The sequence below is a fragment of the Eptatretus burgeri genome, chromosome 2 (genome assembly GCF_056783735.1).
Source record: "Eptatretus burgeri isolate ZD-2024b chromosome 2, Ebu_testis_v1, whole genome shotgun sequence".
Classification (NCBI taxonomy): domain Eukaryota; kingdom Metazoa; phylum Chordata; class Myxini; order Myxiniformes; family Myxinidae; genus Eptatretus; species Eptatretus burgeri.
The window spans coordinates 5100225-5122085 of NC_140962.1; the positions used below are offsets into that span (position 1 = coordinate 5100225).

The 21861-nt window shown below is 45.2% G+C and overlaps 1 protein-coding gene across 2 annotated transcripts; it reads right to left on the reverse strand.

The window, feature by feature from the left end:
• Positions 1 to 1006: 1006 nt before the first annotated feature.
• Positions 1007 to 9775, reverse strand: RPS25 (ribosomal protein S25). 2 transcript variants are annotated; one of them, XM_085861369.1, is made up of 5 exons: positions 9512 to 9775; positions 8656 to 8754; positions 8212 to 8395; positions 3953 to 4061; positions 1007 to 1065 (listed from the first exon to the last, which is right to left on the reverse strand). In XM_085861369.1, exons 1-4 carry the CDS (start codon positions 9512 to 9514, stop codon positions 3955 to 3957), a joined length of 393 nt encoding a protein of 130 aa, XP_085717495.1. In that variant the 5' UTR covers positions 9515 to 9775; the 3' UTR covers positions 1007 to 1065; positions 3953 to 3954. The 2 variants fall into 2 exon arrangements, with proteins under 2 accessions (XP_085717495.1, XP_085717499.1); XM_085861373.1 differs by lacking the exon at positions 9512 to 9775 and adding an exon at positions 9391 to 9412.
• Positions 9776 to 21861: the final 12086 nt, after the last annotated feature.

Below are 21861 nucleotides of genomic sequence, written 5' to 3' on the forward strand. Positions count from 1 at the left end.
GATAGTCAAGCATTTCTGAGTTGCATAAATCTTTTGTTGTTTGACATATAACCTTGTCAATTGTAGGTAGGTTAAATCTACACCAATTGTGATATAGGAAATGAACTCCTCTTGAATATGAGGGGTCATTTGTGTATATAGGTTTAGTGGTTATGATTTTAGGACAATATGAATTACCCATACCCCCATCCTACATCTTCGCTTTTGCCAACATTTTGTCATCAGAGGGGGCTCGCAAAAGTGTTGACTGTGTTGTTGCGCAAGAGTTTCACCATTGCCAACATTGGTTTTCATATACTCAAAGGGTGTCTCTTTATGAAAATCAACACAAAAATTTTATAGCAGACCGGGCAATTTTTTTAATTTTGATCGGTTGGCTCCCGGACTATCATTATTTCGTTTCACATGAATTATATACTTCAACACGACGTGGAATAAGGTGCTCTATGAGCTCTCTCGTTAATGCAAGGAATGGTCTCTCTAGAAAGGTGGTGGCAGCACATGGATCTAAAATAGAATTGGAGATTGAGGATATGGGTGAGATTGTACAGGTATTATTGGCCCAATGGCTTTTTCCTGCATTTAAGTTCGTTGTGAATATCTGTGAACAAACCCCGAACAATTAAGTGGTTACCTTATTAATTAACTGTTAATGGAAACATCCATATTACTCAATGGACCAGCTGAATCATCTATTTCTGGAAGGCACTGAGGTGCATGTTACGAAGTCGTAACCACACCCACGTACACCCCAGCCATTTCCCCATTATCCTCGGTTCATTTCACTTGTTATTTTGGATTCTAACTCTTCCTCTCCCCACTTGTCACTGAAAGCCAGATTTGTGCTCGAGGTATCAGAGCATGAGCTCCGCCTCTCAAAGGTATATGTGAAGCAGTGTATGGAAATATCCAGTGGCGAGCAAAAACAACAGCAGGGTGGCAGCTGATTTATAGATTAAATCACAATGCAACACTGCAGAAAATAGAATGATAAAACAAACAAGCAAACAATTTTATGTTTATTCAGAATTGCAGAAACCAACCAATATTGAAGGCATACAGGATCTGTGGGGGAAGAAAAATTTAAAATCACATCGGAAATGTTTATTCGATTGTACATTTTAAATTCAAATATAATCAGGATTCTTTATTCAAGATGGGAGGAGGATGGGATGGCAGGAGAGATGGGAGGAGGATGGGATGGCAGGAGAGATGGGAGGAGGATGGGATGGCAGGAGAGATGGGAGGGAGGGACATGGTACAACATTGCTAAAACGTATGAAAGTTACAGAGACTTGTGTTTGTAAAATCTGCGAAAGCTGTAAATCGCTCTCCTGGATTGTGTTTGAGAGTGATCGCTCTCCTCCATTTTTTTGTTGCGAGAGTGATTACATTTGATAAAGTAAATAGAGAACTATGGAAAATGCAAGTATTGCACATTGTATTTTACAATATCTCAAAAAAATAAATACTTCGATAGGCCTCAAGAATGATGAAATCTTGATCGTCACCACCTTCAGCACCAGCAGAAGAATGGAGGCAAGGCCAAGTAATTTCTCACAATCAATTCCAACTAAGAGTGCTTTAGACAACAAGTGTCTGGTCTTATTGTGTTTTTTGACAAAGCTGGCCCCGACGTTGTACTTCTTGATGTCACAAACAACTTGGCCGCGAATGCCTGATCTAATTTTTGTCTGCATGTCTAGCACACGTTTTACACCAAATAAAGTTCACATTCTTTACTTGACTTATCAGTTGTTGTTCCATTGCCGAATACACTGTTAGTGTTCCAGTTTAAAAATATTCGTAACTGCACAGTTTCCTTTTATCTCATACTCAGGCTCCACCATCATCAAAGTTGAGGTATGTTTCTTCCTCTTCAATGGCAGGACGACTTAAAAAAAAAAAAAAATAAATAAAAAAGTAAGCGTTTTCCTCTTCTCAATGTTCCAGGTCAAAGGTTGCCTCTCCGGATCCATTTTGCAGATGCACCAGAATTTGTACATATCCAGGGCATTTTAACATTGAACAACGGAAATTTCTCTTTGAAAAGCCCCCAAAAAACCTGCTTATATAGTCCCAAATTTAAAAATAAAAACCCCAAGAGATGAATGATATTTAAGTTACTTACACCCTCAGGTCAGGGTTACAGGGCATGTAGAGGGTGACCACGCAAGGGTTTTGTGGAGACCATGACTCATTTTCCTGGTTCGGTACTGTTGTTCATTTCCTTCATACATAAGTGAAAAACAAATTTCAGAATATTGATTAAAAATACAAAACTAGAATATCTTTGTTGGATAAGTGTCCACCTCCATTATAAGAGCAATTGTAAATTGGCTCAAGTGTGACCAATCACCTTCAAAATCACACACCAAGTTATTTGGCCTCCATCTGTGTTAAATTGAAGTGATTCTGATTATTTCAGAATAAATATCAGCTGTTCCTGTAAGTTTCCTCTGCTGGGTATTGCATTTCATAGCAAAGACTCAACCATGAGCTCCAAGGAGCTTTCAAAAGAGCGGGATAAGTTGCGGAAGGGCACAGATCAGGGGATGGGTATAAAATATTCCAAAGGCCTTGAATATCTCTTGGATCACAGTCAAGATAATCATTAAGAAGTGGAAGGCGTATGGTACCACCAAGACCAATGCCTAGATCAGGCCGTCCCTCCAAACTGGATGACTAAGCAAGGAGACTGATCAGAGGCCACCAAGAGGCCAATGGAAAATATGAAAGGGCTACATGCCTTTCTGACAAAGACTGGTCACTGTGTGCACGTGACAACAATATCCCAAGCACTCTACAAATCTGGCCTGTATAGTAGGGTGGAAAGAAGGAAGCCATTACTTAAAAAGCCCACCTTGAGTCCCATTTGAGGTATACAAAAAAACCACTGGAGATTCTGAAGCCATGTAGCAAAATGTTTTGTAATCTGACGAAACCAAGATGGAACATTTTAGCCGAAATGCAAAACATTATGTTTGGCGCAAACCCAACACAGCACGTCACCCAAAGAACACCATCCCAACTTTGAAGCATAGTGGTGGCAGCATCATGTTCTGGGGATGTTTCTTATCAGCAGGGAATGGGGCACTTGTCAGGATAGAAGGAAAAATGGATGGAGCAAAATATAGAAAAAAAATCCTCGTGGAAAACCTGCTACGCTCTGCAAGAAAGCTGAAATTGGGACAAAAGTTCACTTTTCAGCATGAAGACAACCCTAAGCACACAGTCAAAACTACACTGGAGTGGCTAAGGAACAAAAAGATAAATGTTCTTGAGTGGCCCAGTCAGAGCCCTGACCGAAATCCAATCGAAATTCTGTGGCATGACTTGAAGATTGCTGTCCATCAACGCACTCCACCCAACTTGACTGAGCTTGAACAGTTTTGCACAGAAGAATGGACAAATATTGCGCAATCAAGGTGTACAAAATTAGTAGAGACCTATCCCAACTGTAATTACTGTCAAAGGTGCTTCCACCAAGTATTAACTCGGGGGGGGGGGGGACACTTATCCAACCAAGATATTCTCGTTTGTATATTTAAATTAATTTTCTGAAATTTGTAGAATTTGTTTTTCACTTGGAAGTTATGGGTTATGATGTGTGAATAAATGTGGGAAAAGTCTGTTTTAATGCAATTTAATTGCAGGCTATAAGGCAACAAAAGGTGAAAAATTTGAAAGGGGGTGTAGACTTTCTCTTCGCACTGCACATGACATGGTTACAAAAATATTTTTCCAGGCGCGCGATCAACAATGCCCCAAGACAAAAATTGACGAGCACGAGCGAGATCGCACTCCTTAAACACGAGTCTCTGAAGTTAGAAATAATCGACATTAGCAGTGAAATTAAGGGGTGTTTTTTGTTTGGTTGTATTTTAATAACAATAAGCATATGGATAAAAAGCATACAAATGCAACATTTATCAGACAGCTCAATTTTTACCCTCAAGCCTCTTCGGTTGTGGGAGCTACTGCCGCAGCTCCCTCCCCTCCTTTTGTATTCCGGGTGTAGATTATCTGTGCTCGATGTTTGGATACCAACTTGATGAGCCCTGCAAAGAAAAGTATTCAGACAAGAAAAATGAACAACGATGTTCTCAAAATATCCCTCCCAATGAAATGGAAAGGAGAAAAAGAATTTTTTTTAAAAGGGGGAGAAAAAAAAATTAAAGATGAGGGGTGGGGATACTTTGCCATGGTTAACCGTCATATTGCAAATATTTACTGGGCTATGAGCATGTCAGCTTATCTTTAGCAAAGTAACTGTCAACCTCTCTTCCTATCCCTCAGTCCATGACATATGACTGCTAACGAGACCTTTTGCGCATGCGCTGTGGACGCAATTTCAGTGACTTGGTTCTGCTCACCGAGGACGATTAACCTGCCATTGCTAAAGCATAATTTGGAATTCAAATAATGGTTTTAACATAATTTTCAGAATTTAGATGGGAAAGTGGCAATTTCAAAATGGTTCACCATAATAATTGTTGTTCCTGAATGCAAATTGGACTCGCGGAAATATGAGAAATATCAGTGGATGAGGTGTCGAGTTTGTACCATTTCCTGTTAGTGTAAGCAAGTGCAGGGTCTGACGATATATCAATATAAATTTTTCATATTGTTACAGCTGTGGAAATTCGCAGAACACCATAAAGGTTCCTTAGATTAGCTAGCTATAACTAAGTGAGTGCTCAGATAGGTTTCCCCACCGTTGTTTAGAGGGGATTCTTCGTGTTCACCGGGCTGCGACTCTTTGTGATAGCCGTTTTTCTTTACTATCATTATTTTGAACCACAACAACCACGATCGCCTCAAACCACAACAACCACCATCACCAACCACATTTCATCCACCAACCACAACAACCACGATTATCACCAACCACATTTCAACCACCAACCACGATCATCACCAACCACATTTCAACCACCAACCACAACAACCACGATCAACACCAACTACGATCGCCTAAAACCACAACAACCACATTTCAACCACATCACAACCCTCTCTGCTCATGTAAACCGTCTCTAAGAAGCGAAGGAAACAAAGGAACATCGATGGCGTGCGGATTTTCCCGCCTGATTCTCCCGCCTTGTTATTCCCGCCTGTTTTCCCCGTGCTTTGGTGCGAGGGAGGAGCGATGCGGGTCAAAGGTCAAAGGTGAAAAAAGGTGGGGGCCTGATTTTGGGGGAATAAATCTCCCTGGACCTGTGCCAAGAAAGAGTCTATCGGCCCCTGCGAGGCTCGCGAGGAGGGGGACGAGAGGGCACGCCCCTTTTCTGGAAGCTTCCTGCAGGAGCTGGAAGGTGGGCGGAGTGATAAAAGGGGAGGGGGCGAGGCATTGGAACGGAGGGATACAAGGCCGCGCAGGACGCCAGCTCGGGGCCTTCTTCTCCTTAGTGTGTGTTTTTCGTCGGGGACTTTGTTTTGTCTTCTTCTTCATGGTGGTTTTTGGTGGTGCGTGGGGCTTCTTCTTCTTCGTCGTCTTGGTCTTCAAAGAGTCTTGGGTTCGGTGATTCGGGTAGAGTCGTCAGAACTCGCAGTCGGTGGGGAGTCCGGACGTGGCACGAAGAACGCGGACGGGAGGCGCCGCTTTGCAGCTCTGTCGCGCAAGCCTGCGCATCCGTGTGGAGCGCGCCGGAGAGAGCTCGCCCACCATCGCACCACGAGGGTGCAGGTAACCTGCAACGATCTCGTGGGGTCCGTTCAGTCATCCAGGCTCCACGCCATAAAGGTCTACGGACCCTGTCTGGCGCCCTTGTCTTTTAAGGGTGGCCTTTTGTTTCCTTTTGTGTGAATGATGTGGCGCCGAGTCTCCATAAGTAAAAACTGTATAAGTGGCTGTACATAAATTGCTTGTAGTCGGTTGTAGCACTTTCGCTTTATTTGCTTCCATACCAGCATTGACTGCATGACTGTATACGTGCTGTAAATAAATGTACTTGTGTGAATGTTACCCGTTCGTCGTGTCTTTTTTTCCCCCATTGGAATGCCATATTGCATCTCGGAATATTAGTTAGGTTTTAAATACCCGTTAAATAGAATCGGATCCGGCGAGGTCGGGCAATAATACCCGCTCGGTTATCACTGAAGAACGGAACGGACCGCTTGAGCGGTTCGTGTCCAAGCCGACCTGCGCCAAGGTACGGTCTCCTGTTAGGCTACCCATGCGGGTACTTAGGTATATCGATATTCGTCGATTGACCCTATTCTGCGTGGGTGGAAAATTGGCTAGGCCGTGGTAGGGTTGAAGACCCACCCGTGACAGGGTTCCGGCATTGTTCCAGAAGGTCACGACTGAATTGTCCGTCCGGTGGGTGAGCGGCTACTATTAGTGAAAAGCGGCTGTTCACACGCCGGTGGGCGCGAATTCGTAACAATATCAATATACTAGTAATGGAATTTTGAATATACCGATAAACCGAAAAATCCCCCGATATATAACGAACAAATTGAAGAAAGACGTTTACAATCTTTAAATACGTACATGATTAAAAAGCTTTGATGTACTCGGCGTCTCGGCTCAACATGGAAGAGGACCAGTGGAACGTATGACGTCAAGACATACCAGGAAGTAAGTGCAGTAGGTTTTAACTTTTAAACCTCAGCATCCGAACTCATCAGCTCCATCCAAGCAATCGTGTTTTTCTTTGCCATTGTGGTTGGTTTTGAAGCAATTTCCAATTGGTTATTTATATGAATCGGATGTGCTTTGGAAAGCCTGTGCCGAGTCAGTGATCGCGATAGTCATACCGTTATGATTACGATACCGGTATAAGCATACTGGTGCAGCGATGGCGATGAATCCCGACCTGTGCTGATTACCAATGTTGATGTTGCACAAAATAATTTTTAATTCCAAGTTGAAGTTTGAAGTAAAATAACTGTTCTCAATGTGGGGGAAAAATAATCCCGTGTGGAAATACATTGAAATATTACCGTGTGTCAATGATGTGTACGTTATATATGAATACATAATGGATCATTGGACCATTATGTATTTTTGGAAACTGCATGAAAAAAATAATAAATTTAATTATTTTTAATAATACTGGTATGACCCCACCGGTATATCTATATTGAAAAATGATATCGACGGAGCCTAAGCAAGCAGCAGTGGATACATTAACGCGCGCGCGCGCACGCACGCACGCACGCACGCACGCACGCACGCACGCACGCACACACGCACGCACACACGCACGCACGCACACACACACACACACACACACACACACACACACCCTGTGCCTTGACAAGCCCCAAATATGACATTTCCATCAATTTTAAGAAACACCCAAACCAAATACAGTGTCTTGCTCTGGGAAGTCTGCCTGACCATTGGTAATGATGACATAGTCTTTCCGATTGCAGACATTCATTAAATAAATCCCCAAGGTTGCCATGTTCACACGAGGCAATCGCACAACGTTCAAACTCCACTCGATGGCAGGGATGATTGGGGAGGTCGGCTTGAACGTGCCCGTCCACAGGCCTTGAATGGGCCCACATTGTCAGTTTTTGCAGTGCGGGTTGCAAGATATCAACTTTTTGGGCAAGTTGATCAGAAAGTTCTCCAAATCTTTTGTCGTGTGGAGGAACACCCCTTTATCACAGGTACTTTTCCAAGTATTTTTGGCTTTCCTTCGAAGCCCTGAGCCATTTTAGGTAATAATCTTTATCACCGACACACAAAATATGGAAATGTGCCCAAATCAACATTGCCGCTGAGGGGTTAAGCGGATGTGCGCCAATCATTCTGGGGAAGATTACACCATTTCGAAAGTCCCGTATTTTTGTGAGCTTACATGGGACATGTGACCAAGATACAAACCTGTTTTGTTTTATTTTAACTTGCAAACTTATCCTGAGTTTCTAACCGATTTGGAACCCAGCAAATTTTTGCCAAAATTACCAAGCTGCATCCAAACTGAGTTTTTGCTACAGAGTCTGAGAACTAGTCAAAAATGAAAAATGAACCCGAGTGTGAGAAAACATGCATGTGAATACAATCCGTTTCCAAATTTTGCTGGAATAATTGTTTGTTTAATTTTTTGATACGTGGCTATTCACTTTTTGTGTTGAAAGTAGACGTGCACTCAACTTAAACAGAGAATGCCAAAAAAAAAAAAAAAAAAAAAAAAACATAACAATAATATTCATGTACTCTTATTTTATCAGATTATGAGTAAAACTTACCTTTACTCTGAAGCTCTTGCAAGGCATTGCGTGCAAGAGAACCACGAATTTTGAGACGTTCAGATACAACAGCAGGGGTGATGAGCTTGTAGTTAGGAACTTCTTTATAGAGTTTGTCATATGTTGCTTTGTCAAACAGAACAAGGTTGTTCAGTTTGTCTCGCACCTTTCCTTTTGACCATTTCTAAGAACGAAAAATAAATGGGTGAATGAATGAATGCATGAATGAGTGTGGGAGGAGGGGGTGGAAGAGGAGGGGGGGGAGAGCGGATGAGGGGAGGGGAGAGTGGACGAGGAGGGGGGGGGGAGAGTGGTAATGGTTGGAGGAGGAAAGGAAGAAATTTAATGGTTAGGAGTCAGGGTGGAGGAGGGATGTGGGTGACAAAGTAAATGAGTGATTGAAATAGCAGCATTTTTCTTGTATTTCATTTAAAACTTGAGTACCTTCTTTTTTGCTTTTCCACCAGACTTGTTCGCTGGATCTTTGTCTTTCTTTGGATGGGCCTTCCCCGAGTCTCCCTTCTTTTTCTGGTCTTTGGGAGGCTTGGTAAGATCGAGGGCAATATTAAATAGCATATCATCAAAGAAGGTAGTGCAAAGGAAAAATCTTTGAATATTCATGTACTTGTTCTCCGAGGATGACATTCATCTCCTGAACATGAATCACAATCTGCCAGGTGGGGGTGGAGGTGGAGGGGGAGGGGGAGACGAAGACTTCTCCCCCAACCCCTCCCCCCTTAATTTTTATTAATTTTTAACACCTTGGTGATGTCCTTGAGCTTATCAAACTTCTCATCCCCTCTAACCCTCGATTTAAATCGAGTCGTCAGATTGACGGATGTATTTAATAGACGAATTACAAACACCGCCCCGTCATGTAAAATATTACAAAATCCACATCAACTTTCCCCTTTGGGTGATTCGCCGAAACCTTCCGAACGTTAGTTCGTTAATTCCCTCCAACAGTCGAACACGTGTCTCTCTCTATCTCTCTCAGGGTTCTTCAAAACCACCGCCAAACAGACATAAATATAAAATAATGACGAACAAACTGAAAATCCCGGTCTCGAGTTTTTAAAACCACTCGAACCATCCGAGTGAGACACGACACGTGCTTGGAATGAGTGCGCAAGGCCACCACGTCCAAGGTTCACGTCCACTTAACCCAATTAAACTCACCATCTGTCAAACGCGCAGAAACCTCGAAAATCCATCAACAAATGTTTATCCGTTTCGAAAAGTTTCCAAACGGCGGAAAAAAAGGAAAATCTGAAGCAAGGCCTCACATCCTGGAACTCACCATGGCCGACGAGTTGAAAGAAAGGACGGAGAGGGAACAGGAGGAAGCGGAAGTCCTCGGCCTCTCGACGGGAAAACCACGTGGTCATCAACTTCTTCTTCTTCTTCTTCTTCTTCTTCTTCCTCTTCCTCTTCCTCTTTCATCTCGAATTCCCTGCCGTTTTTCCCCAACGTCTTAAAATTAGTAGTTCTTTATTCTCTTTTTTTTCTGCTTCTATTCTCTTGTTCGTTTTTGGACAAAGCGAAGTTTTTTCCGTGATATGTTCCAAAAAGGTAAAACGATTCACGGTCACATGGCAAAAAAAATTCACATTAACGGATCAACGGAACAAACATCAAGATGGGGACAATGTGGAGTTCACCCCACCCAGCCCCTTCGACCCGACGACGGTGGGGCTGAAATTACAAATTCCGGGTTCATAACAAGGGCGAAATCTCGATGGGGACCCTGCTTCCATTTATTCGTGACCATCAAGGAATAAATCTCCGTCTGCGAAGATCTGACCACCACACGGACACCGTGCAGGTGTAGAGGTGATGCGACGGCATGACGTCACGACGTCACTGTGCTCCTTTCGTTTAATTATTTTATACACGAACGAATACCACCCGTCGCTTCATCGACGGAAATATTAAGGGGAGAGAAGGAAGGAATGAAGGAATGAAGGAAGGAAGGAATGAAGGATGGAAGAGAGTAATGAAAGAAGGAGGAGAAGGAATGAAAGAAGGAATCAATGAAAGAAGGAAGGAAGGAAGGGCGGAATGAAAAGAGAGGAATGAAAGAAAGAAGGAAGGAAAGAAGGAATGAATGAAAGAAGGAAGGAATGAATGAAAGAAGGAAGGAAGGGCAGAATGAAAAAAAAAGGAATGGAGGAATGAAAAGAGAGGAATGAAAGAAAGAAGGAAGGAAAGAAGGAAGGAATGTAAAAAGAAGGAATCAATGAAGGAAGGCATGAATGAAAGAAGGAAGGAATGAAAGAAGGAAAGTGTGCTGAACGGGGGCTGAGTTCTGTATGGCGGCTGAGTGCTTTGGGGGCTGAGTGCTGTATGGGGGCTGAGTTCTGTATGGGGGCTGAGTTCTGCATGGGGGCTGAGTGCTGTATGGGGGCTGAGTTCTGCATGGGGGCTGAGTTCTGCATGGGGGCTGAGTGCTGTATGGGGGCTGAGTTCTGCATGGGGGCTGAGTGCTGTATGGGGGCTGAGTTCTGCATGGGGGCTGAGTGCTATATGGGGGCTGAGTTCTGTATGGGGGCTGAGTGCTGTATGGGGGCTGAGTTCTGCATGGGGGCTGAGTTCTGTATGGGGGCTGAGTTCTGTATGGGGGCTGAGTGCTGTATGGGGGCTGAGTTCTGCATGGGGGCTGAGTGCTGTATGGGGGCTGAGTTCTGCATGGGGGCTGAGTGCTGTATGGGGGCTGAGTTCTGCATGGGGGCTGAGTGCTGTATGGGGGCTGAGTTCTGCATGGGGGCTGAGTTCTGTATGGGGGCTGAGTTCTGCATGGGGATTGTTGTAGTAATCAACAATAGACCTTTTCGATCGGCTTTATTCTCACAAAACCCATACGCATATCTACAACAACATAAATATACATAGGGTAAGAATAACAAAATACAATAACTTGTACACATAATACTGAAGGCAAATACCACATACGCATCACATAATAACGAAGTTAAACTCCATACTCTAATCCCAATTACATTCCTCAGAGTACATTATTCCTAATATAGTATATAACATACCATTACTGTTCCAGCATGACTTTCCACGGAGTACGTGGTATACGAGTCAACACCAGCCATTGACCTTCATACACAGTGCTGCCACATCCGCCCAATTACCGTTGCCGCCAATTACAGTATGGCACTTATTATCACAACATTCACCCCCTTCCGAGAAATCTATCTCTATAAATCTAGTCTATTAGGAGGACGAATGGTGCGACCGGATCTTCTTGGCACTGGAGGGTTATCCACAGCATCTGATTGCTGTGGAGTTGCAGGAACCATATCAGGAACGAGATCACCCCCCTCTGAGCAGGGTGCGTCTTGGGGACTACCCTGGGGAATTACATTTTCTTCAGAAGCCTGAGGTAGAATTTGGGGTTCACTCTTGGATGGGGTTCCAATTGGGGCTAAGTGTCTAACAGAGACCGTAGTTTCCCTGCCATCCGGGTAGCGAATATGGGCATAGTGGGGTCCTGCTTGGAGGAGGTCGACTTCATCCACAAGGGGATCAGTTTTATTCGTGCGTACGTGACGCTTCAGCAGGACTGGCCCAGGATTGCAGAGCCAAGTAGGCACCGAGGCTCCCGAGGAAGAACGACGAGAATAGTTCAGAAGTCTTTCATGAGGGGTAGCATTGGTTGCTGTGGACAACAGTGAACGAATTGAGTGGAGAGCATCAGGCAGAACAGTCTGCCAGAATTTGATGGGTAGATTACGGGATTTTAGAGCCGTTGTGATTGCCTTCCAAATGGTACCATTGAACCTCTCCACTTGGCCATTCCCTTGAGGATTATAGCTAGTAGTTCTGCTACCAGCGATCCCCCTACTGGCAAGGAAGTCTTGTAATTCCTTGCTCATGAAGGAGGGTCCCCGGTCCGAATGAATGTAAGCCGGCATTCCGAAAATAGCGAACAGCTGACAGAGGCACTTGATAACCGTGGAAGTGGTCATGTCGGCACAAGGAAATACAAAAGGAAACCGTGAATATTCGTCCACAATGTTAAGAAAATACTGATTCTTATCTGTACTTGGAAGAGGCCCCTTGAAATCTATATTGAGACGCTCAAATGGCTGAGTAGCTTTTATGAGTCGAGTCTTATCTGGTTGGTGAAACTTGGGCTTGCATTCTGCGCATATTCTACAAGATCCAACAACCTGCCGGACATCCTCCACAGAGTATGGCATATTCTTAGATTTCACAAAATGGTATAAGCGGGTAACCCCTGGGTGGCACAAGGCTTCGTGGAGGTTAAACAGTGAATGTCGATCGTGGCATGCCATCCCACAATAAGACCTGGAGAATGTATCAGAGGGAATGTTTTCTCGACCAGGACGATACACAATGTCAAAATCATAGCAAGATAATTCCATCCTCCAACGCATGAACTTATCATTCTTTATCTTATTTTTATGCTGCTTATCAAACATATAGCTCACTGATCGTTGATCTGTCTTTATAGTAAAATGTCTGCCTGTCAAATACTGTCTCCAGTGGCGAACTGTTTCAATAATAGCCTGGGCCACCTTCTCAATAGAAGCATGACGACATTCGGGTCCCTGAAGGGTTCGGGAAAAGAAGGCTACCGGACGTCTTGCCTGGGTGAGGACTGCAGCAATTGCTACATCCGAAGCATCGGTCTCAACTTCGAAGGGTACGGATTCGTCAATCGCCCTCACCACTGAACCTTCAATGTCTTGCTTAAGTTGATGGAAAGCCGCTTCTGCTTCCCTTGTCATGGGAAATGTAGTAGTGGCACACAGTGGGCGGATCTTGCTTGAGTAGTCATATATCCACTGTGAATAATAGGCAAAGAAGCCAAGGATGCGTCGGAGCGATTTCATGTCCCGAGGAACAGGCAAGTCCTGCAAGGGTCGGAGTCGTTCCGGATCTGGGCGCATTTCCCCTCCTTCCACCACATATCCGAGAATACTGAGCCTGTTAGTTGAAAAGATGCATTTGTCTTCATTGTAAGTTATATTCTTTCTCTTAGCAGCCTCAAGAAATTTCGTGAGATTAGCATCATGCTCTTCCTGAGTCATGCCGCAAATAGTAATGTTGTCAAAGTAAGCAAATGTTCCAAGCAGTTCTTCTTCTTGGATGAATGAATCCACGATACGTTGGAAGCAAGCCACTCCGTTGGTGACGCCAAAGGGAACCCGAGCAAACTGATAAAGGCGTCCACAGGCCTCAAACGCGGTGTATGGCTTATCTTCATTTCTGATGGGGATTTGATGATACGCACTACGGAGGTCAATCGTACTAAAAACACGGTATTGAGCAATCTTGTTAACAGTGTCATCTATACGAGGCAGAGGATACCCGTCAAGAAGTGTAAATTTGTTGATAGTTTCTGAATAGTCCACGGCTAAGCGTTTCTTGTGAGTTTCGTTCTTAACGACAACAACCTGTGCACGCCAAGAGGAGTTACTGGGCTCTATAATACCTTCCTTCAACATCCTTTGAATTTCCTTTTCAATGAATTTACAATCATCGGGAGAGTACCGGCGTGATCGAGCAGCAACAGGATAACAATCAGCTGTCAAGTTGGCAAACAGTTCTGGAGCGTCAACACATAGTGTACTAAGTCCACAGATAACAAGAGGAGGCAAACTACCTCCATATGTCAGTGTAACACTATCATGCAGTCCCTGAAAATCCTGGCCCAAAACTATATCTGAACACAGCTGAGGGAGTATGGACAGACGCACATCTTGGAAGCACTGACCGTTTACTTTGATATTGACTTGACAGAACCCTGATGTATGAGCGGTGAAGGAAGTAGATGCCATGGAAACATTGCCTTGGGTGTGATGTACACTTAAGGAATGGCACTTAACGAGGTTGGGATGGATAAAACTTTCTGAACTACCACTATCCATAAGGCCATCCAATTCCACTCCATTGAGCGTGACCCTCACAACCGCCTTTGATAACACCCCTGGGGCAGCGGCAGAAGACACAGCCGCTAACGTTGCCTGATCAGAGGAAGTTGCACAAGCACCAGTAGCTACTGATGAAGTACTACGGCACACCTTAGTAAAATGACCCTTTTTCTGGCACTTATGACACACAGCCTCTCGTGCCGGACATTTTACACGTGGGTGTTTTAAAAAACCACAAAAGAAACATTTAACACCCGTAGCAGCCATTACAGTTGTGGGTTCCACTTCACCGGTATTCTGATTGGATGAGGCAGCACCCAATGAACGGGAGGGTTGAATAACACAATAAGATTCTGAATTTCTTTGGGCTGAATCTAGAGATCTCGCCTGATCAAACATGGTAGCTAAATCTAAAGTCTTATTCTCTAATAGACGTTGTCTGATCAGTGGTGACTGCAGGCCGCTAATGAAGGCATCCCTGATGGATTCTTCGCAATGTTGAGTTGCTGTTACAGCCCCAAAGTTACACTCTTTACTTAACGTTTTCAGAGTCAGAAGGTATTCATCTAAGGACTCTCCGACCTGCTGGCGGCGAGTTGCAAGACGATGGCGTGCAAACACTTCATTAGTGGGCTTTACGTACTGTGACTGTAAAGTACGGATAGCCTCATCATAGATGGTACACTCTGATATAGTTTCGTATAGTCTTGGTGAGACAAAATTTGTAAGCAGAGTCATCTTATCCAGATTATCCTGTGGTAGAGCTCCCAGGAAGTTTTCGAACGTCTTCAACCAGTGTTTCCATTTTTGTTCCGCCGTGGGTGAACTGGGATCCGAATCCAGCCTCTCTGGTCTCAGCAAACGCTCCATTCCAGTGTAGGCCTCGGCACTCTTCTGGTCCAATCCAACCAGGTAAGTTTTGTGAGAATAAATTATTGTTGTAGTAATCAACAATAGACCTTTTCGATCGGCTTTATTCTCACAAAACCCATACGCATATCTACAACAACATAAATATACATAGGGTAAGAATAACAAAATACAATAACGAGTACACATAATACTGAAGGCAAATACCACATACGCATCACATAATAACGAAGTTAAACTCCATACTCTAATACCAATTACATTCCTCAGAATACATTATTCCTAATATAGTATATAACATACCATTACTGTTCCAGCATGACTTTCCACGGAGTACGTGGTATACGAGTCATCACCAGCCATTGACCTTCATATACAGTGCTGCCACATCCGCCCAATTACCGTTGCCGCCAATTACAGTATGGCACTTATTATCACAACATTCACCCCCTTCCGAGAAATCTATCTCTATAAATCTAGTCTATTAGGAGGACGAATGGTGCGACCGGATCTTCTTGGCACTGGAGGGTTATCCACAGCATCTGATTGCTGTGGAGTTGCAGGAACCATATCAGGAACGAGATCATCCCCCTCTGAGCAGGGTGCGTCTTGGGGACTACCCTGGGGAATTACATTTTCTTCAGAAGCCTGAGGTAGAATTTGGGGTTCACTCTTGGATGGGGTTCCAATTGGGGCTAAGTGTCTAACAGAGACCGTAGTTTCCCTGCCATCCGGGTAGCGAATATGGGCATAGTGGGGTCCTGCTTGGAGGAGGTCGACTTCATCCACAAGGGGATCAGTTTTATTCGTGCGTACGTGACGCTTCAGCAGGACTGGCCCAGGATTGCAGAGCCAAGTAGGCACCGAGGCTCCCGAGGAAGAACGACGAGAATAGTTCAGAAGTCTTTCATGAGGGGTAGCATTGGTTGCTGTGGACAACAGTGAACGAATTGAGTGGAGAGCATCAGGCAGAACAGTCTGCCAGAATTTGATGGGTAGATTACGGGATTTTAGAGCCGTTGTGATTGCCTTCCAAATGGTACCATTGAACCTCTCCACTTGGCCATTCCCTTGAGGATTATAGCTAGTAGTTCTGCTTCCAGCGATCCCCCCTACTGGCAAGGAAGTCTTGTAATTCCTTGCTCATGAAGGAGGGTCCCCGGTCCGAATGAATGTAAGCCGGCATTCCGAAAATAGCGAACAGCTGACAGAGGCACTTGATAACCGTGGAAGTGGTCATGTCGGCACAAGGAAATACAAAAGGAAACCGTGAATATTCGTCCACAATGTTAAGAAAATACTGATTCTTATCTGTACTTGGAAGAGGCCCCTTGAAATCTATATTGAGACGCTCAAATGGCTGAGTAGCTTTTATGAGTCGAGTCTTATCTGGTTGGTGAAACTTGGGCTTGCATTCTGCGCATATTCTACAAGATCCAACAACCTGCCGGACATCCTCCACAGAGTATGGCATATTCTTAGATTTCACAAAATGGTATAAGCGGGTAACCCCTGGGTGGCACAAGGCTTCGTGGAGGTTAAACAGTGAATGTCGATCGTGGCATGCCATCCCACAATAAGACCTGGAGAATGTATCAGAGGGAATGTTTTCTCGACCAGGACGATACACAATGTCAAAATCATAGCAAGATAATTCCATCCTCCAACGCATGAACTTATCATTCTTTATCTTATTTTTATGCTGCTTATCAAACATATAGCTCACTGATCGTTGATCTGTCTTTATAGTAAAATGTCTGCCTGTCAAATACTGTCTCCAGTGGCGAACTGTTTCAATAATAGCCTGGGCCACCTTCTCAATAGAAGCATGACGACATTCGGGTCCCTGAAGGGTTCGGGAAAAGAAGGCTGCACCGGACGTCTTGCCTGGGTGAGGACTGCAGCAATTGCTACATCCGAGCATCGGTCTCAACTTCGAAGGGGACGGATTCGTCAATCGCCCTCACCACTGAACCTTCAATGTCTTGCTTAAGTTGATGGAAAGCCGCTTCTGCTTCCCTTGTCATGGGAAATGTAGTAGTGGCACACAGTGGGCGGATCTTGCTTGAGTAGTCATATATCCACTGTGAATAATAGGCAAAGAAGCCAAGGATGCGTCGGAGCGATTTCATGTCCCGAGGAACAGGCAAGTCCTGCAAGGGTCGGAGTCGTTCCGGATCTGGGCGCATTTCCCCTCCTTCCACCACATATCCGAGAATACTGAGCCTGTTAGTTGAAAAGATGCATTTGTCTTCATTGTAAGTTATATTCTTTCTCTTAGCAGCCTCAAGAAATTTCGTGAGATTAGCATCATGCTCTTCCTGAGTCATGCCGCAAATAGTAATGTTGTCAAAGTAAGCAAATGTTCCAAGCAGTTCTTCTTCTTGGATGAATGAATCCACGATACGTTGGAAGCAAGCCACTCCGTTGGTGACGCCAAAGGGAACCCGAGCAAACTGATAAAGGCGTCCACAGGCCTCAAACGCGGTGTATGGCTTATCTTCATTTCTGATGGGGATTTGATGATACGCACTACGGAGGTCAATCGTACTAAAAACACGGTATTGAGCAATCTTGTTAACAGTGTCATCTATACGAGGCAGAGGATACCCGTCAAGAAGTGTAAATTTGTTGATAGTTTCTGAATAGTCCACGGCTAAGCGTTTCTTGTGAGTTTCGTTCTTAACGACAACAACCTGTGCACGCCAAGAGGAGTTACTGGGCTCTATAATACCTTCCTTCAACATCCTTTGAATTTCCTTTTCAATGAATTTACAATCATCGGGAGAGTACCGGCGTGATCGAGCAGCAACAGGATAACAATCAGCTGTCAAGTTGGCAAACAGTTCTGGAGCGTCAACACATAGTGTACTAAGTCCACAGATAACAAGAGGAGGCAAACTACCTCCATATGTCAGTGTAACACTATCATGCAGTCCCTGAAAATCCTGGCCCAAAACTATATCTGAACACAGCTGAGGAGTATGGACAGACGCACATCTTGGAAGCACTGACCGTTTACTTTGATATTGACTTGACAGAACCCTGATGTATGAGCGGTGAAGGAAGTAGATGCCATGGAAACATTGCCTTGGGTGTGATGTACACTTAAGGAATGGCACTTAACGAGGTTGGGATGGATAAAACTTTCTGAACTACCACTATCCATAAGGCCATCCAATTCCACTCCATTGAGCGTGACCCTCACAACCGCCTTTGATAACACCCCTGGGGCAGCGGCAGAAGACACAGCCGCTAACGTTGCCTGATCAGAGGAAGTTGCACAAGCACCAGTAGCTACTGATGAAGTACTACGGCACACCTTAGTAAAATGACCCTTTTTCTGGCACTTATGACACACAGCCTCTCGTGCCGGACATTTTACACGTGGGTGTTTTAAAAAACCACAAAAGAAACATTTAACACCCGTAGCAGCCATTACAGTTGTGGGTTCCACTTCACCGGTATTCTGATTGGATGAGGCAGCACCCAATGAACGGGAGGGTTGAATAACACAATAAGATTCTGAATTTCTTTGGGCTGAATCTAGAGATCTCGCCTGATCAAACATGGTAGCTAAATCTAAAGTCTTATTCTCTAATAGACGTTGTCTGATCAGTGGTGACTGCAGGCCGCTAATGAAGGCATCCCTGATGGATTCTTCGCAATGTTGAGTTGCTGTTACAGCCCCAAAGTTACACTCTTTACTTAACGTTTTCAGAGTCAGAAGGTATTCATCTAAGGACTCTCCGACCTGCTGGCGGCGAGTTGCAAGACGATGGCGGGCAAACACTTCATTAGTGGGCTTTACGTACTGTGACTGTAAAGTACGGATAGCCTCATCATAGATGGTACACTCTGATATAGTTTCGTATAGTCTTGGTGAGACAAAATTTGTAAGCAGAGTCATCTTATCCAGATTATCCTGTGGTAGAGCTCCCAGGAAGTTTTCGAACGTCTTCAACCAGTGTTTCCATTTTTGTTCCGCCGTGGGTGAACTGGGATCCGAATCCAGCCTCTCTGGTCTCAGCAAACGCTCCATTCCAGTGTAGGCCTCGGCACTCTTCTGGTCCAATCCAACCAGGTAAGTTTTGTGAGAATAAATTATTGTTGTAGTAATCAACAATAGACCTTTTCGATCGGCTTTATTCTCACAAAACCCATACGCATATCTACAACAACATAAATATACATAGGGTAAGAATAACAAAATACAATAACGAGTACACATAATACTGAAGGCAAATACCACATACGCATCACATAATAACGAAGTTAAACTCCATACTCTAATACCAATTACATTCCTCAGAATACATTATTCCTAATATAGTATATAACATACCATTACTGTTCCAGCATGACTTTCCACGGAGTACGTGGTATACGAGTCATCACCAGACATTGACCTTCATATACAGTGCTGCCACATCCGCCCAATTACCGTTGCCGCCAATTACAGTATGGCACTTTATTATCACAACAGGGGCTGAGTTCTGCATGGGGGCTGAGTGCTGTATGGGGGCTGAGTGCTGTATGGGGGCTGAGTGCTGTATGGGGGCTGAGTGCTGTATGGGGGCTGAGTGCTGTATGGGGGCTGAGTGCTGTATGGGGGCTGAGTTCTGCATGGGGGCTGAGTGCTGTATGGGGGCTGAGTGCTGTATGGGGGCTGAGTGCTGTATGGGGGCTGAGTGCTGCATGGGGGCTGAGTGCTGTATGGTGGCTGAGTTCTGCATGGGGGCTGAGTGCTGTATGGGGGCTGAGTGCTGTATGGGGGCTGAGTGCTGTATGGGGGCTGAGTGCTGTATGGGGGCTGAGTTCTGCATGGGGGCTGAGTGCTGTATTGGGGTTGAGTGCTGTATGGGGGCTGAGTGCTGTATGGGGGCTGAGTTCTGCATGGGGGCTGAGTGCTGTATGGGGGCTGAGTTCTGTATGGGGGCTGAGTGCTGTATGGGGGCTGAGTTCTGCATGGGGGCTGAGTTCTGTATTGGGGTTGAGTGCTGTATGCGGGTTGAGTGCTGTATGGGGGCTGAGTGCTGTATGGGGGCTGAGTTCTGTATGGGGGCTGAGTGCTGTATGGGGGTTGAGTGCTGTATGGGGGCTGAGTGCTGTATGGGGGTTGAGTGCTGTATGGGGGCTGATTGCTGGCTGTATGGGGGTTGAGTGCTGTATGGGGGCTGAGTGCTTGCTGTATGGGGGCTGAGTGCTGGCTGTATGGGGGTTGAGTGCTGTGTTGGGGTTGAGTGCTGTATGGGGGCTGAGTGCTGTATGGGGGCTGAGTGCTGTATGGGGGCTGATTGCTGGCTGTATGGGGGTTGAGTGCTGTATGGGGGCTGATTGCTGGCTGTATGGGGGTTGAGTGCTGTATGGGGGCTGAGTGCTGGCTGTATGGGGGTTGAGTGCTGTGTTGGGGTTGAGTGCTGTATGGGGGCTGAGTGCTGTATGGGGGTTGAGTGTTGTGTTGGGGCTGAGTGCTGTATGGGGGTTGAGTGTTGTATGGGGGCTGAGTGCTGTATGGGGGTTGAGTGCTGTGTTGGGGCTGAGTGCTGTATGGGGGTTGAGTGTTGTATGGGGGCTGAGTGCTGTATGGGGGTTGAGTGCTGTATGGGGGCTGAGTGCTGTATGGGGGTTGAGTGCTGTATGGGGGCTGAGTGCTGGCTGTATGGGGGTTGAGTGCTGTGTGGGGGTTGAGTGCTGACTGTGTGGGGGCTGAGTGCTGTATGGCGGCTGAGTGCTGGCTGTATGGGGGCTGAGTGCTGTATGGGGGTTGAGTGTTGGCTGTGTGGGGGTTGAGTGCTGTATGGGGGCTGAGTGCTGTATGGGGGTTGAGTGCTGTATGGGGGCTGAGTGCTGGCTGTATGGGGGTTGAGTGTTGGCTGTGTGGGGGCTGAGTGCTGTATGGGGGTTGAGTGTTGGCTGTATGGGGGTTGAGTGCTGTATGGGGGCTGAGTGCTGTATGGGGGTTGAGTGCTGTATGGGGGCTGAGTGCTGGCTGTATGGGGGTTGAGTGCTGTGTGGGGGTTGAGTGCTGACTGTGTGGGGGCTGAGTGCTGTATGGCGGCTGAGTGCTGGCTGTATGGGGGCTGAGTGCTGTATGGGGGTTGAGTGTTGGCTGTGTGGGGGTTGAGTGCTGTATGGGGGCTGAGTGCTTTGGGGATGCTTGTAGTCACGTGGTTGGGTTTTATATCATGACTCGCACGCTCGGGGTTTGCGTAGTGTGCATCCGCTCAGGCAATGAAGCAGAGTTGCTACTTCACTCTCGTGTCTGTCTGACTGCTCCTTGGACACTACAGAAGGAAGGGAGGAATGAAAAGGAAGGAAGGAAGAAAAAAAGGAAGGAATGCAAGAAGGAAACAAGGAAGGAAGGGAGGAATGAAAAGGAAGGAAGGAAGAAAAAAAGGAAGGAATGCAAGAAGGAAAGAAGGAAGGAAGGGAGGAATGAAAAGGAAGGAAGGAAGAAAAAAAGGAAGGAATGAAGAAGGAAGGGAGGAATGAAAAGGAAGGAAGGAAGAAGGAAAGAAGGAAGGAAGGGAGGAATTAGAAGGAAGGAAGAAAAAAGGAAAGAAGGAAGGGTTGAAAGAATGAAGAGGGGAGTGGTATGAAAGAAGGAATGAAGGAATGAATGAAAGAATAAAAGATGAAGGAAGGTATGAAAGAAAGAAGGAATCAAAGAATGAAGAGAGGAATGAAGGAATGAATGAAAGAATAAAAGATGAAGGAAGGTATGTAAGAAAGAAGGAATCAAAGAATGAAGAGAGGAATGAAGGAATGAATGAAAGAATAAAAGATGAAGGAAGGTATGTAAGAAAGAAGGAATCAAAGAATGGAGAGAGGAATGAAGGAATGAATGAAAGAATAAAAGATGAAGGAA